The sequence below is a fragment of the Branchiostoma belcheri genome, unplaced genomic scaffold (genome assembly GCF_001625305.1).
Source record: "Branchiostoma belcheri isolate BF01 breed outbred unplaced genomic scaffold, Haploidv18h27 scaffold265, whole genome shotgun sequence".
Taxonomy (NCBI): Eukaryota; Metazoa; Chordata; class Leptocardii; order Amphioxiformes; family Branchiostomatidae; genus Branchiostoma; species Branchiostoma belcheri.
The window spans coordinates 15,323-33,190 of record NW_017803871.1 but is presented as its reverse complement, the minus strand read 5'-3'; the positions used below and the strand labels follow the sequence as shown (position 1 = coordinate 33,190).

At 41.4% G+C, this 17,868-nt stretch overlaps 1 protein-coding gene across 1 annotated transcript; it reads right to left on the bottom strand.

Annotated features, from left to right (window-relative positions):
* Positions 1–1,941: 1,941 nt before the first annotated feature.
* On the bottom strand, positions 1,942–6,619 carry LOC109472066 (laccase-1-like). Its single transcript, XM_019771641.1, has 6 exons — positions 6,604–6,619; positions 4,931–5,743; positions 4,265–4,405; positions 3,534–3,690; positions 2,714–2,892; positions 1,942–2,433 (listed from the first exon to the last, which is right to left on the bottom strand). Exons 1-6 carry the CDS (start codon positions 6,617–6,619, stop codon positions 2,258–2,260), a joined length of 1,482 nt encoding a protein of 493 aa, XP_019627200.1. The 3' UTR covers positions 1,942–2,257.
* Positions 6,620–17,868: the final 11,249 nt, after the last annotated feature.

Here is a 17,868-nt window from a genome sequence, read left to right as displayed (position 1 = left end):
TGACCCGGTGGCAGGACACATGGCAAATGTCCTTCAACCCCTCAAAGTGCCACACACTTCATATTACTCGTAAGCGTAACCCGATTATTACACAATACCGATTATGTTCAGAAAATCTTACTAGTGTTAAAACCCATCCATATCTTGGAGTCCAACTATCACGGGATATGAAATGGGACACACATATAAATTATGTCACTGGTAGAGCTAATAGGATACTGGCAGTCATCCGCCGTAACCTTTCGCACTGTCCTCTTCGTGTCAAATCTACATGCTACAGAACACTTGTACGCCCACACCTGGAGTACTGTGCGACTGTATGGGATCCCCACACCATCGGTGGTTCCCAGGCGTTGGAGCGAGTCCAACGAAGGGCGGCGCGAATGACTGTTAGTGATTATGACTATACCAGCAGGGTTTCTGACATGCTAAAGCGCCTCCAGTGGCCGTTACTTGTCGACAGAAGGAGAACCGCTCGCTTGATATCTTTATATAAAATTGCTCATGGACATATTAATATTCAAATGGAACAATACCTCAAACCTGCCCACAGGCGTACCAGAGGAAGTCATGAATATAAGTATCAAGCAATACCTGCCAAAACAGACTGTTTTAGATTTTCTTTTTTTCCAAGAACGATAAATGAGTGGAACAAGTTACCGGGCCAGCTTGTAAAAGCCCAGACAGTGGAGGCCTTCAAGGCCGGGCTTCTGGCCGCGCAGCCATAGTCCGTCGCACCCCCCCCCCCTCTCAGTGATACCCCAGTAGGGGTGGTTAGAGAGTATCGAAGAAGAAGAAGAAGAAGATTCCAAGTGTTTTCAAAGCATAATTCTTGAGATTTTTCCATAGCATCTCGAGATTGCTTTATAAATCATGAGATCTTTAAAAAATCTTGATGTATTTTTTAAAGCATCTCGAGATGCTATGGAAAAATATTAAGATGGTTTAAAAATATCTTGGAAAATCTTGAGACCTTTCGTTTTCATCTATAGATTTTCTGAAAGATCTTGAGATTGTCTCATAAGATCTCAAGATTTCGTCTAAAATATTGAGATCTTTGGAATAAATCTTGAGAATTTTCCATTTTTAACGAAGCGTGAAGACCCCCTCTGGGGGTCATTATGATCCGCTATGTAACAGAGATGTTTTTGACAAAATATTGGACATGTACATGTATACCTTTAAACTGTAAACAGCCAGAGACATTAGTCCAAAATGCTCTGCTCAGTCCAATAATAATCTGCCCGCTGTTTTAACTACATTTTTCACTCGACAGGTCTTTGAGATTTGTATAGATCTAGAATTCCAAGTGTTGTTGCACGAAGAAACTGTAAGAGTAAAGATTTAGGGACCTTGATCAAGTTGTGTTTAATAATAAAACATTAACTAAAGACAATCTTCGGCAGGTCTGCATATCTATCTACAACACATAAAGGAAGAATACGTTTATCTTTTTTGTATGCCAACATCAGCGAATTGATTGCATAAACAAACTTAAAGCAGAGTGGTAAGTATAAAAACGCCCCATGGCGGTATTGCCAGGAATTACACCAAAGCATAGTGAGTTACACAGAAAAATAAGTCATACTACTGGCATGATTCTTTATTAGTTCGTTTATTTTATTAAATTCCTTACATGCATCGACATATGGTTAAAAGAATAAAGCCACATTGTATTACTTAATAAAATGAAATAGTATACTGCAGTATCTAAATAAAAATTGCTAGAAACCTCACATCACACCAATATATACATGAAAAAGAAGTTAGTGATTAGAAACGTCATCAATATTCTGTAGTGTTCTAAATTATTAGTTCATCCAACTTATTTTGTAAGATAACTGAATTTAAAAGAACCTGATACCATAGCAGCACAGTGTTAATGTCATTGACCTTAAAATTCTCTTTAAATGTATAAGGGATGGTAGATCTGACCATTTTGGAATTAAAAGTGAAATATTACTCTTTGTGTAGCAATGAAACTTTTCTCCTGCAAAACACTTGGACTGAAAATGATCATTCAGTCTTTTTCAGCTATCTAACCCAATCGCTCCGCCCACGTGACTTTATGCACGGGACGGGGGGCGACATAGACTTCCAACAACCTTTGACCCATTGCTGACGTCACACGTCCATAAAGTAAGTCAACGTCCTTTCTTTTGTTTAAATTGGAGAATAGTTTAATTGCTCCACGGTAAGTTACTAACTCACAGGAACTTTTATGGAAGAATAATTCCTCTTTTGCATCAAGGGCGTGTTACTTTAACGGAACCGACTCCGCCACGACTGTCAGTGAAGATGCGTCCTTCTTCTTCATCTTGAGGATACAGTATCCTGCCACTGCCAGAATGATGACGATGGCGAGAACTCCTACCACAGTAGACAGGATCAGGACCTTTGTGTCAAGCGCTGTTGTCTGGATATCTAGTGAGCCTGAAAAAATACAGATCAGTGTTCGGAATTATGTATAGCTCATCCGTTCAATACCCCAGCATAGTTTCTGTCAGGGATAGCCATCCATGGTCCCTCGACTAATCTCCAAGCAGATCCTACAATCTCCCGTTGTAAAAAACCTATCGGGGAAACCTAGCTGAGTCGGACGGGGAAAAGCTCCTGCAGCCCCGAAGAAAACCCGCCCCAACCACGATAGACTGGACACCACGTTAATCTTTCCTCGCATCTCCATCTCATCTCATCTTATTACTGGACCTACCGTTATCTTCAAGAGCACGCTGGTATTCCTCCGAGCTCCAAGTGAAGTCACCGCAGCGCGGGAAGCCCCTGGGCGGGGACGGGTGCCGGTCTGCCGCCTCCTGCAGCACCAGCGCCATCCCCTCGTTCATGTGCTGATCGTTGTGGCAGTGCAGGAACCAGTGCCCGGGGTTGTCAGACCTAACAGATACAAACAAGAACTAGAAGTTGAACGGTAACATTTACAAAGAAAATGCATAATTCACCTGATCTAGCTACAGCCCAAAAAACTACAGAATTGTTTGTTCTCAAAGTTAAATGCATTCATATGTATGGTGAGCAGGCTCTTCAACTCTGTTCTGCTACATATAAATGTAACCCAACACCACAGGGTGTCTGCTACAGCACCAGTTACCATGGTGACAGACGTCTGGCTCAGGATATCGGCTTTAAGTGTTTGGAACGGCTGGAAGAAGAAACTAAGAAAAAACAATATACAAATAAAGAAGATTTCAGACTTCCGAGAAGTATAATATATGCAATCCTAGACTTCCTGAAGTTCATCCATGCCGACCTCTTATCCCTGCTGGCCAGATTCTGCTCTGAGACGTTTAACCTGTTCTCATTCTGCCTGTCAATCTCTGCCCCATCCCGAGCTGTCAACCTCCTCTGTTTCCTCGAAAAAAAAAAAAACATATCTACAAACTGGCAGCTTAGCCTGACCCAAAACAACACTGCCGTGTAGGTATAATGTATTCTGAAGCAAAATTTGTTAGTTCCAACTAAGTAAAATGTTAAACATAGCTTTCTGCAAATTTAACTTTTGAACCGCGATTGCTTACCTGAACCTGACCACAGTGTATCCGTTGGCAGGAACCAGGACGGTGTCTTTCAGTGGCGGGTTCATCAGGTTGAGCAGCAGCGGCTCATCTCGCCAGGTGGCGTCCGTGCACAGCTCGTTCTTGCATTTCACATCAGTGTTAGGCTGGACGTAGCGACCTTCAGGTATGTTTGCAATAAGGATCATGTTGAATCCACAACTGTGCAAAATTCGAATGCACGAGTTGTCCGAGTTTCGTCACTGGTTCAAGTCCAGAGAAATTTTATTAGAGCCTTCATCAGCTTTCTAACCCGAGTGCTGTAGACACGGGTTTTTTTTCCACGTGACGTCGGCACTGGGTCAAAGTTCGTCGGAAGTCAGTACCGCCCCCCGTCCCAGTTGAAAGAATGTCGGTATGCCCTAATGTAAATGGCTTCCTTTACCCCTCTCGAAAAATAATCCCGTTCCGTGTCCAAGATGTTAGTCCCTGTCTCCCCTTTGACACAGAACGTGACTATTTTGGAAGAGGGGTGAAGGAAGCCATTTACACCAGGGCATACCAGCTTTGTCTCAACCGGGACGGGAGGCGGTACCGGCTTCCGACGAACTTTGACCCAGTGCTGACGTCACGTGGGGAAAAATCACGTACCTACAGCACTCGGGTTAGAAAGCAGATAAAGACCGAGTGATTTGATCGATAATTCCTGTTGAGTCATTTTTCTTAAGTTGGAGAACAGTTTAATTCTTTATTACCTGTAGTCTTGTTGTAGCTGGGGTAACCCATGGCGAGGACGTGGAAGGCGTGCCCGTGGATGTGGACTGAGTGGTGCGTCTGACTGGCCGGGGCGAAGGTGTTATACATCACCAGCTGGATCGTCTTGTTGTAAGGGATGTCTGGAAACAAATTGTCAGACAAAAAATTAAAAAGATGTGAAAAAAAGTCGATGAACGCTTTTTGTAAAACAAACTTAAAAAAAACTCTTCTATTCTGCAAATTCGAAAAAGCTCTTCTATTTTCAGCAATTTACGAAAAGCAGTGTCTGTAAAAATTCGACGTATTTCATGCGAAATTGTTTAATGTACATGCAAGTCGAATTTGAATAAAACTGAACTGAACTAAAACTAGAAAGGTCACATTTGCAAAGTAAATGCATTATGTTTACTTTCGCATATGGCCTGCTCTGTAGGTTGCTACTCAAATACATTATTTGTATGGTCAGAAAGGAGTCTTAATCCCTCTTGATAGGAAATTGCAACATGATGTAACCCAACACCAGTTACCATGGTGACAGACGTCTGGTTCAAATCAGGTCATTGGTCAGGTCAGAGGTCAGTGTTTGGAACGGAAGAAGAAGAGGAAACGTAGCAAAACCAATGCGTTTTCCTTCGGTTAACATAAAATGGTAGAAAATATCGCACCTATGATGTGTGTACACCGACAGCCGCTCCGGAGACACTGTTCCTTGGCACACGGTACGATCACCGCCGCGCTGTCCTGGTAAAGCGGGGCGGTAGGACCGATGAACCGGCGACCGTTGACGGAAGACCCGATGGCGAAGTTGAAGTTTAAGAAGATCCCCGTTACGTCTGAGGCTTCCGTGATGAGGGAATGTTCATCGTCATTGTCAGTAACCTTTGATTTTTCTCCCTCTAATGATGACACGGGAGCTTCTGCTTTATTGATATTGATACAGAAAGTGTTCAAGTGTTCAGGGTAGCCAGCAAATGGACAGTTAAAGACATAACACGGATACTCTGCGCTGCAGTTCCGTTTAGATGTGTTAGGATCGCTGTTTGCCAATACACCTTGGTAACGTAGAACCGCCCGCACCTCTTCTATGGCGTCATCCGGGACCACGTTGGCTTCATTGTACGGGTAGCATTTTGTGCAGTGGCCGACACGCAGGGTCTTAGCCCGGATCCAGTACAAATCCGGATCTGCGCTTCCGTTAATCCGTATATTGTAGCTCTCTCCGGGGTATAGAATGGCTGACTGCACGCTGCGAGGTGCCATGTCGTACCCATCGCTTGCTGTCACAGTTAGCTCGTGTTGATCCACAGAAAACCGGAACGGATAATCCGGACCGACGTGAATGATCCGGAAGTTGACAGACCCTCCGGTAGGGACCGTGAAGGTGCTGAGCGGCGCCCTGTTGTTCCGGAATCGACCACGTCCGTTGATCAAAGCTGAGTTGTACACTCGACTAGAGATCTTGACACCATCGTAGGCACCTGAAATAGGTAAAGGTAGCATTTAACCACAATGGAAAAGTTCTATGCAAACGAAAACGTTCCATGTCAAGAAAAGGTTTGCATTTAATGTATCTAAAAAGTGATAATCAAGGAATTTCAATTTATGTTTCTCGAAGAGAATATTGCGAGAAAACGTATGGGTCTGAATAAAGGGAACGCCTTCAAGACGCAAATTATACATGTTGTCAATGATGCCATTTCGATTTATTTTTGTTGACACCATGTTGGTGTTAAGCGCATAGATCCAAGATGGCGACTGTCAGTTTGGAACACACCAACAATGGATTTATCAGCATGAAAGTTCATCTGAGTTGGTAAATTACATTATGAAAAACTTAGACTTTTCTCCAACTCAAGATTTGACTCACCAGAAATTTTCGACTGAATCACTCAGTCTTCCTCAGCTATCTGACCCAAACGCTGAGGACACGTGGTTTTTCCCACGTGTGACGTCAGCAAAGGGTCAAAGATTGTCTGAAGTCGAAGCCGTAATGCGACACACACGGACCAATATCTAAATTTTTTCTCAAAGCACCCTTTGGACCACAAGTTGGGTGTGATCAAGACCCTTTTACATAGAGCTAATACCATCATCAGTGATCCTGCGGATAGAAGTAGCGAGATCGAGCACGTTACAGAAGCCCTAAAGAAGTGTGGCTACCCTCAGTGGCTCATTAGGAAAGCCTCCGAGCCCAGACAGCCCCGGTCTAAACCCCAAGATAGTCAGGGAACGGGAGGGAAAAACAGAATAACATTTTATACTGTGTTGTAGTCCTCCCATACGTAAAGGGTGTTTCTGAGCCCCTACGTAGAATCTTTGCTGCACACGGAGTGAGTACCTGTTTCAGACCTCATCGTACGTTAAGACAACTCCTTGTGGCACCTAAGGACAAAACTCCCAAAGAAGACAGATGTGGGGTTATCTACCACATAAGTTGCCAGGGAAACACTAACAGAGGCCCCTGTCGGGAAACTTATATCGGCGAAACTGAGCGCTCACTAAAAACCAGATTTCTAGAACATAGACGACCCAGTTCTGTTGCATCTGAGGTGTCACAGCACATCCACATAGAATCACCGGGACACACAGTGGATCTGGAGGGGGTCAGAATCTTGGATACCGAACAGGATTACTTCAAGAGAGGCATAAAAGAGGCCATATACATCAGGGCACTTCAACCATCGCTCAACCGGGACGGGGGGCGATATCGACTTCAGACAACCTTTGACCCTTTGCTGACGTCACACGTGGGAAAAATCACGTGTCCACAGCATTTTGGTCAGATAGCTGAGGAAGACTGAGTGATTCAGTCGAAAATGTCTGGTGAGTCAAATTTTGAGTTGGAGAAAAGTTTGTTTTTCATAGCATATTAAGCTTCTTGAGTTATGCTGTTCACAAACAAGCAAACAGAAAAACGGACAGACAAACGGACAGACGGACAAATGCTACTAAAAAACATAACCTTGTTGGCGAAGGTAATTATTAGAGTCGCAATATGTTGGCATTGTATTAAGGACATTCTACAAAAAGGAGCTTTCGAAAGCTCCTTGGTTGTACCGTGACTAAAATGCTTCTGATTTCCTTCTGACCAATGCAGAATGCGCACAATATTGAAATAGGGAGGCGATCTGTGTTGATATACTGTATTCCTAACCGTACCGATGTCTCAAAAGTTTTTCGCATTTTGTTTTCTATGTGCCCACATGTCTCGAGTCATCCCAGCATGAATATAGAAAACCACACCTCGTGCACAAAAAAAGACTATCATATCTAAACAAATTGCCATACAATTTACGTCGGAGTATATTTTTGTTGATGCCAACATACAGACGCACAAAGATATTTTAAATGAATATTCTTGTGGTCGAATACCCCCATTAAGCTGGCCGCTGCCACATGCATTATTGAATCAGAAAGGATAATTTTACCTATGTATTATTTTTTTTTGCTTTACCATAGTGCTTAACGATATTGCTTAGTACCAAATACAGTAATATGTAAACTGATGTGACCCTATCTCGTTTGCATATTAACGATGTACCATTAAATTGCTTTTGCCTGTCAGAAATCCTGTGACGTCACGCAGATAACACACGTGACTCCGTGAGCAGTGGATCATAGGTTACAGAAAGTCTGTGGCGTCCCCCGACTTTGTTGAGGGATGGTTGTAATGCCCTGATGTAGATAGCCTCTTTAATCCCTCCTGCGAAAAAGTCCGATTCTTTGTCCAAGATTCTTACTTTACTCAATGAGACTTAATGTCCAGGCGATTCAATATGTATATGTTTTGACTCCGAAGTAGTCTAGCTAGGTCTTTTATGTTCTAAGAACCTACCCTTCAGGGATCTTTCAGTCTCTTCAATACTACTATATGTTTCTTTACATGTGTCACTTGAGTTCTGTCCTTGACACTGTATATGGTATTAAGTACCCCACATTTACTCTCCTTTGGTGTCTTGTCCTCCCAGTATATTCCCGAGAGTTCTATGTAGTCTAAAACAGGTCTTGATCCCGTGTGTGGCAAAAATCCTCCTGAGCCCTTCACTCAGGCATTACATGTAGGACAGAACAACTAGACCTCTGTTTGTGCCCCTGTTGCTCTGATCCTGGGCTGGTTACAGTTTTTGGGTTGCTGAGGTTTGGGTCTATATTAGCCTTGTCTAAAGCCCAAGTGGGGTACGTACGTATACTCAAATTTCTTAGTGCCTGTAAAATGTGACGTTTCTCCTCTTTTAAAACTTGAGGGTCGTTAATAATCGTTTCCGCTCTGTGAAATAAGATGCGGATAACACAGAGTTTATACTCCAGGGGGTGGTTACAATAGAAGTTTAGATATTGGTCAGTATGTGTGGATTTTCGGTATATCTTAACCTACAAGGACCCGCCCTGTTTCAATGGTGTTAGCGTATCCAAACTGTTCACGGGACTTTCTGCAACGAGTCACGTGTGTTATCTGCTTGACGTCACGAAAGCGATATATTTCTTATCCCTTTACAAGGACTGGAGTTGTTCAGTCGAAAATTTGGGTGAGTCCATTTTGTTTGTGTTGGCATCATACAGTTTAGTCTTGTTCATAATGACTTCTACCATCAAGATTAAGGTTCAACACAGATGAAAATTCAAGATTAGACCCCGCGATGTTTCTTAAGACACATTCTTTTCTTTTTTTAACATTTCAAATATGCGACAGCCATTGGTTTATTGCATGGTTCTGTTTTCAATAACAAAGCTGATAATTTATGGATACAGTGAATTTTTACTGGTGATTTGTAACATAGTACATTGAAGACAGCGAATATACCCATATGTAAACATTGTATGGTAGATTTCTTTTATGTACACTGGATGCCCTCATATTTATGTTACTGGGTGTGGTTTTATTTTCCGGAATGGCTCGGAACATGGAGCAGAGCTGACACAGAGGGGTGCTTTTCGTGACAGGGTACCATTTATTCCCAAGTCATTCGCAAGATGTACGTCATTGCTTTTTTGTTATTGCTCACCACGATTGGGTGTGACTGAATGTTATTTCGTCTCCATGGTGATATCCAAACAGTAGCAAGACTTATGGTTCGGAAGTGCTGTGTTCCTGGTATTGATAAGGTGATTCCTAACTCAAGCTGACAGCCAACAGTTCGGGTCATGTCGGGGTCATTTGTGACGTAAAACAATTTATCTCGACATAACCTATCCAACTGCAAATATAAAAAAATTACTTGAAAATAAAAGTCAATAACCAAGTTCTGTATCCTTGCTAGATAGCTTTAAACAACGCTTGTAGTCAGATGTACACAAGTTAGTTTGGTAGGTCACTCATCAAGCCCCAGTCATACATTTAGGACCTTACCGCAACCTTACCCCCCTAATACCAGCCGACCAAGGTCAGCTAAAGTTCAGGAGCAGTCTGACCAGGTTTAGGCTACGTGTACCTTTCTATATCAATCGAAATTGTGTCAAATTTGAGCCATATTTTTCTTGGCTGTCGTCTCAATGTATGACGTCACAATTTTGCTCTGTATCCTGACTGAAATATATCTGATCTAATATGACCAATGCAGAATGCACAAGATATTGAAATATGGAGGGGATCTGTGTTGATATACTGTATTCGTAACCGTAACGTGTCTCACAAGTTTTCCGCATTTTGTTTTCTATGTGCCCATAAAGCTCCATGTCTTGAGTCATCTCAGCATGAAAATATAAAACCACACCTTGTGCACATGAATGGCGAGGCTATCCATGCTAAAGAAATTGCCATAGATTTTACGTTGCAGTAGATTCTTTGTCGTCGACCGAGGTCACCAATATACAGACGCACAAAGATGTTTTAAATAATCATTTATGCTTTCAAATACCCCATGAAACTTATCGATGCCATATGCATTTCAGAAAGAGTAATTTTTACCTATGTATTAATTTTGTTTGCTTTACCATAGTGCTTAACGATATTGCTCAGTACCAAATACAGTAATATATAAACTGGTGTGACCCGATCTCGATTGCATGTTTACGATGTACCATTAAAAATTGAGGTTTTGCCTGTCAGAAACCTTGTGACGTCACGCAGATAACACACGTGACTCCGTGAGCAGTGGATCAGTGAGATGGAAGCTGGTGTGTTACGCCGAAAGGCGGTTATACGGCCTTTACAGATACAGATAGGTTACAGAAAGTCTGTGGCGTCCCCCGACTTTGTTGAAGGATGGTTGTGATGCCCTGATGTAGATGGCCTCTTTTTTAAGATTCTTACTTGACTCAAAAAGACTTAATGTCCAGGCGATTCAATATGTATATGTTGTGAGACTTCCGAAGTAGTCGAGCCATAGGTCTTTTATGTTCTAAGAACCTAGCCTTCAGGGATTTTTCAGTCTCTTCAATACTACTATATGTTTCTTTACATGTGTCACTGGAGTTCTGTCCTTGACACTGTATATGGCATTAACTACCCCACATTTACTCTCCTTTGGTGTCTTGTCCTTTGGTGAAACCAGCATATTCCGGAGGGTTCTAGTTGGTCTAAAACAGGTCTAGATCTTGATCCCGTGTGTGGCAAAAATCCTCCTGACCCCTTCACTCAGGCCTTATATGTAGGGCAGAGCAACTAGACCTCTGTTTGTGCCCCTGTTGCTCTGATTCTGGTTACAGTTTCTTGGCCTGAGTATTGTGTGTATTAACCTTATCTAAAGCCCGAGTCGGATATCTACATTTTCTTAGCGCCTGTGAAATCGAGAACTTGAGGGTCAGTAATAATCGTTTCTGCTCTGTGGAACAAGGTGCTGATAACACAGAGTTTATACTCCAGGGGATGGTTAGAATGGAAGTTTAGCTATTGGTCAGTATGTGTGGGTTTGCGGTATTTCTTAACCTGCCGGGACCCGTCCCATTTTACTGATGTTAGCGCATCTAAAATGATCCACTGCTCACAGGGCGCCACAGATTTTCTGCAACCAATGGTCCACTGCTCACGGAGTCACGTGTATTATCTGCTTGACGTCACGAAAGCGATGGATTGCTCATTCCATAACAAAGACTGGAGTTGTACAGTCGAAAATTTGGGTGAGTCCAATTTTTTGGTGTTTGCATTACAGTTTAGTCTTGTGCATAATGACTTCTACCATCAAGCTTAAGTTCAACACAGATGAACTTTCAAGATTAGATCCCGCGATGTTTCTTTAGCCAGTGTCCTTCTCTCCTTTTTTTTAGCATTTCAAGCATGCGACAGCCATTGGTTTATTGCATGGTTCTTTTTTTAACAACAAAGCTAATGATTCATGGATATTATAGCGAATGTTTACTGGTGATTCGTGACATACATTGAAGACAGCGAATATACCCATATGTAAACATTGTAGATTTCTTCGTATGTACACTGGATGCCCTCATATTTTATGTTACTGGGTGTGGTTTTATTTTCCGGAATGGCTCGGAACATGGAGCAGAGCGGACACAGAGGGGTGCTTTTCGTGACAAGATACCATTTCTTCCCAAGTCATTCGCAAGATTTACGTCATTGCTTTCTTTGTTATTGCTCACCACGATTGGGTGTGACTGAATGTTATTCCGTCTCCACGGTTATATCCAAACATTAGCAGGACTCAATAAGTGCTGTGTTCAGTGGTATTGATAAGGTGATTTCTAACTCAAGCTGACAGCCAACAGTCCGGGTCATGTCGGGGTCATCTGTGACGTAAAACAATTTTTCTCGACATAACCTACCCAACTGCAAATATAAAAACCTACTTGAAAATAAAAGTCAATAACCAAGTTTTTTATCCTTGCTAGATAGCTTTAAACAACGCTTGTAGTCAGATGTACACAAGTTAGGTTTGGTAGGTCACTCAAGCCCCAGTCATACATTTAGGACCTTACCGCAACCTTACCCCCGAATACCAACCGACTAAGGTCAGCTTAAGTTCAGGAGCAGTCTGACCAGATTTAGGCTACGTGTACCTTTCTATATCAATCGAAATTGTGTCAAATTTGAGCCATATTTTTTTTGCTTGTCGTCACAATGTATGACATAACAATATTTTGCCATGTATCCTGACTGAACTGAATCTGATTTAATATGAGCAATGCGGAATGCACACGATATTGAAATATGGAGCCGATCTGTGTTGATATTCTTTATCCGTAACCGTAACGGGTCTCACAAGTTTTGCCCAATTTGTTTTCTATGTGTCCACATAGCTCCATGTCTTGAGTCATCTCAGCATGAAAATATAAAACCACACCTTGTGCACATGAATGGCGAGGCTATCCATGCTAAAGAAATTGCCATAGATTTTACGTTGCAGTAGATTCTTTGTCGTCGACCGAGGTCACCAATATACAGACGCACAAAGATATTTTAAATAATCATTCATGTTTTCAAATACCCCTTAAAACTTATCGATGCCAGATGCATTTCAGAAAGGATAATTTTTACCTATGTATTAATTTTGTCTTCTTTACCATAGTGCTTAACGATATTGCTCAGTACCAAATACAGTAATATGTGAACTGGTGTGACCCGATCTCGTTTGCATATTTACGATGTACCATTAAAAATTGTTTTTTTGCCTGTCAGAAATTTATCTACTCATTCAGCTAGAGCAATGATCAGCAAGCAGCATCTCATTCGTACCATGAAGATTATTTGGACATTGGCGACAGGTAAGTGTAACTGATACTTTGTCGTGAGGTTTAACTTACATTTTTAAGAAAATCTATATAACCAAGGGTATTGGCATCGTCACCAAGTGTGTTATGGTTTTTTAGCCTAATGTATGAATAGGTTGTTTGCAGGAATTTATGTCGTCTTTGAACGTTTAAATAATATTCTGCATTATTTCATGTTACCTTCAACTGCTAAAATAAGTCGAAAAAGACTCTTAGACAAGCAGCGCTCAGAAAATTGCTAAACCACAAAATTTCATATTTAGACAATTAAATCAAACAATGTTAAACGTAATGCCTTGGGTTGTTGTTGTTTCGTTTATTTATCATTTTATTTGTAACAATGCGATGGTCAAAAAATCATAGTGTACAATGCGATCCATGACACAAGAAAATATAGTCTAATGTATAAATATTTCTATATCAAGTTCTGTTTGTCGTCACCTTGACGACTACTGGACAAGAGACATCACCATGTGGCCCGAGCCTTCCCAAAGTGTGCACCTGCATGGATGGTAACTATGGCAACGGTGGCACCTGCACGGCGTGCACCTGCTCACACGATGGAGAAGCCGTGTTCTGCCGAGGTAATTTTCTGTGACAGGTTTTCCTTCTGTTGTTTATAATGTATCGTGAGTGTGTATGTGTGTGTGTGTGTGTGTGTGTGTGTTTGTGTTTGTGTGTGTTCGTGTGTGTCATTTCCGTGTCAAAATTACGTAAAAAAACGTCACGTTTTGGGTTCTATACGTCACGTTATCAATATTTGTCTACTACACTTTTTTTCTATGAACGTGATATATACAAGGAACATGGCTTACATGATAATGTACAGGATATTTATAAGACTAACTACACAATAGATACTACGCTATTTGTGTCTCTGATTCAGTATGGTATAAGATGTGGAATACATGATGATGTACATCAGTAGGTTGGGTCGGATATAATATGATTTCTTTGAAGTAATGCGTTATATATATATATATAAAATAAATAAAGTACATGTTTCCGAGATTGTTTTAGGTAATGTTATAATCTGATAGCGTCCATACCATAAGTGTTTTTCTTTCATCAGTGTAGGTCGCACATGTTAACATAAAACGTTCTTCATTTTCGACAGTATATTTACAAACTAAAACTAAGCTTACGCTGCCAGCATTAAGAGGTTCAAGATCTCAAACTTTGGCATGATGTTACGTCAAACAAAATCGTGATGAAAAAATAAGGCTAGCTAAAACACTGCATCGTACCCATACTCAAATATGCTGCCCCATGTTGGAGCTCAGCGCTGACACAGAACCTGCAGTCCGCCGCCCTAGTGCGCGTACAGAAACCGTCCTGCAAAGTACTTCTAGCACGCGGGTATTTTTTTTTTATTCAACAAATAGGACAAAGACAAAGTGGCGCTGCACTCAAGTAAACAATACTTATATTAACAGCGCCACTTAAACAAACAACATCATATTAACAATGTTTGTCAACAAAAAACGATTGGAAACAAACGATGTGCACCAACACCAACACCACCTCCCCCCAAACACTAGAAACAAGTGAGTATCTGTATGAAACGAGACGAGTGACTTCTATATCATTTCCACTGACAAACTCAGTCAAAAAGAGCTAGAAGCGCTGAGTCTCATAAATATATATATATAGTTGGTTTATTGTTTCAATTGAAAGCAATACACTAAAATACATTGCAGCGACTTGTACATAGTACAAGTCGCTGAATTATGCATATTAGGCAGTTACAAGAAATGAATAAAACACTTAATAAAATCTATAGAAACTACTATACATAGCAAAATAATTAAAATAATTAGACAATAATCATAATAAAAATTACCACACATGATAGGTTACCTGACGTTGTTCAGAAGTGCAGTAAAGTATGGAATGGGGCTGTTTTTATATCTGTTGGATCTTGCCATCGGAATACAGAGCTGATTATTGCCCTTTAAATTTCTGTTGTGAACATCTTTCCGTAGCGGGGGCAGCCAGTTTCTAAACGTCGGCGAATTCAACAGAGATTTGGCAAATTTAAGGCTTAGCGATTCTCGTCTAGTTTTCAAGGTACAGAGGCCAAAATGGGAAAGGGCTTCATCATTACATGAGTATTGAGGGCCTAAAATTATTCTTAGCGCACGTTTCTGTATTCGTTCTAATTTATCGGATTGTTGATGTGTTATATTGGCATTCCATACAGGGGCAGCATATTCAACGGTTGGTCGTATATATAATAAATAGATTTCGCAAAGGTCATTGATGGGAAGGCCGAAACGTTTTAATTTCTTTAACCAGTAGAGCCGTGAGCTTGCTTTTGTCGTAATGACCTCTACGTGCTTATCCCATTTCATATCCGCTGTCAACCACAGTCCAAGTATGCATGCCACTTCTGTATGCTCAAGGACTTTACCATTAAGAAGGATATCGGGGGGAGGAGGAGGGTCGTTAATAAAAGTGATGTTCATTATTTTGCACTTATCTTCATTTAGTGACATATGATTTTCTGACGACCACATTTCAAGTTGATTAACCGATGTTTGCATCGAGGTTGGTACACTTAATAATCTGCTTTCCTTTAAAGTCAGATCATCTACGTATTTCCATCTATCCACAAAAGATTCCATTGCCTCATTTACAAATACTAAAAAGAGAACAGGCCCTAATTTGGTTCCCTGAGGAACTCCTGATGAAATTCTCTCCCAACCAGAAGTTGCGCCTCTGTACCGAACACACTGTGTACGTTCACTGAGAAAATCACTTATCCATGGTACAATAGAAGTACGTACACCACAAGTTAACAGTTTATGGATTAATACTGTATGATCAATTTTATCAAATGCCTTGCTAAAATCAGTTAACAGGACAGTCTGGATAGTTTTAGGGGTGTCGGCGCCAAGAAGTATTGAGTCAACCAAACTAGTGAGATAGTGAACAGATGATCGCCCCCTTCTACTGCCATATTGGTTAGGGTCAAGAACGTCGCTTATGTCAAGAAGGATCCATTTTGTGATAAAGATTCAAGCGTTTTTATCAAGATAGAAGTGAGTGATATGGGACGCATATTTTCAACTGTTGCAGGGCTTTTCTTTGGAATGGGTGAAATTATGGCTTCTTTCCACTGTTTGGGTATTCGTCCCTCATCCAAAGAACAGTTGAAAATATGTGCCAATATATCACTCAATTCAACGGCAAAGGTTTTGACAATCATGGGGGACAGATTATCGGGACCACAGCTTTTTCTTGCATCAATGCGTTTTAAAATTTCGTAGACGTCCCAGGAATGTACTTGTGGTGGTCTGGAAGGAGAAGGTAAGTAATATGGCAATGATTCAGGATCTAAACATGGAAGTTGGTTAACGATGTCTGAAAAGTGACGGTTGATCACATCAGCAATCTCCTTGTCCGTTAAGGACGTAGCGCTGGGGACGGAAACTGATAAGCTACGCCGAAAATTTAGTATATTTCGTAGATGCATGTGCCACTTAGCTGGGTTCTCCTTCTTAAGCACCTGAATCTTACGCAAATAATGTCTTTTCTTTGCCTTCACACACAACTTGTCACAAGCGATTCACATTGTTTCTAAGCTTTCTATACAATGGCATATTTCCAGAGTGAAAAGCCCGCTGTCGCTTCTTGATAACAGCTTTAATTTGGGGAGTAATCCATTCTTTGTCAGATTTGTGTTTCACAAAGGATTTCATTGGAAAATGTTGATCTATTTCTGAATGAAGGGTTTGATACAATATATCTACTTTTGTTTGAATATCAGGGGCATCAAAAACTTCTGTCCAGGGGTGCGAGGAAATCCACCGACCGAAAGAGCGCACTTCAGAGTCTTTAAAGGAACGAAATTGTGTTCTTATTTTAGAATTAACAGGTATATGATCACAGGGAGACCATATAACCGTGTTGTGGTCACTCATTCCCAAGGGCTCTTCGATACGAGGAGGGTGATAAAAGTGATACAAATTAGTAATGATTAAATCAAGAATGGCATCTCCCCTGGTGGGCTGTTTAACAAGTTGTTTCAGCTGGGCTCCATGTAGAACATTAGTAACATCGCATCTATTAAAATCCCCTAAAACACAAATCCCAGCAAGTGGATACTTGATGTTTATCTTATCAACGCTGTCTATGAGATGTTTGCAGAGCAATTCCTGGTATGAAGACGCTGGAGGGTGATAGACAGCACAAATGGCAATATTAGAAATCGAACGAGGCGACCAATTAGGTTTGAGTAGTACCCACAGACACTCAAGTTCTGTGGGTACTTCAATAAAATTTAGAGTCTCCGCAGATATATGATCTTTAACATAAATTGCCACACCTCCACCGCGGCCTTCATTTCGACAACGAGAAAACAAATTAAAACCACTAACATCTATACACTCAGACGGGTGCTCGTGAGTGAACCAGGTTTCCGTGATAACGGCTATGTCTATCTTATTATTGTTCAGCATATCAGACAGGTCGTCCAATTTATTAATCAGTGATCGGGCATTACTAAGTAAGAGTGATGGAAGTGTTCTACGCTGTGGTGGCAAAATATTAGCCTGAGTTACAGTCTCTCTGCCAACCTTAACAGCCTTGTCTGCTCCGTCGTCCGGAACTTCCACCTGCTGTTGGGAGCACCGCGACCTTGAAAACCCGCCGTTGTTGTTGCAGACCTCACGGCATCGGAGTAGGACGTACCGACACGGACCCTTGACTGCTTATCGCCCCTGATAAAACTGATCAAGTTCGTAGCCAGTTGGACGGTTCCATGTCCGTTTAGGTGTACTCCGTCTCGGCATACATAGAGTGGTCCGATGTTGCTGTTATCAATAAAAGTCATGCCATTAGACGTACACATCTCTGCGAGACCAAGGTTGATCAGGTGTGTCCGTTCTGGATCCGTATCTGCCCGGGAGATGACTCCTGATACTGCGATCCGTGCACC

What these genes read in the sequence shown, in the direction of transcription:
- LOC109472066 (XM_019771641.1), bottom strand. An exon ending in TCGGTGTACACACATCATAG is followed by an intron (nt 4,406 to 4,930) that starts GTGCGATATTTT and finishes ATTTGTTTCCAG; the next exon opens with ACATCCCTTACAACAAGACG. An exon ending in TACACTGTGGTCAGGTTCAG is followed by an intron (nt 2,893 to 3,533) that starts GTAAGCAATCGC and finishes TGTATCTGTTAG; the next exon opens with GTCTGACAACCCCGGGCACT.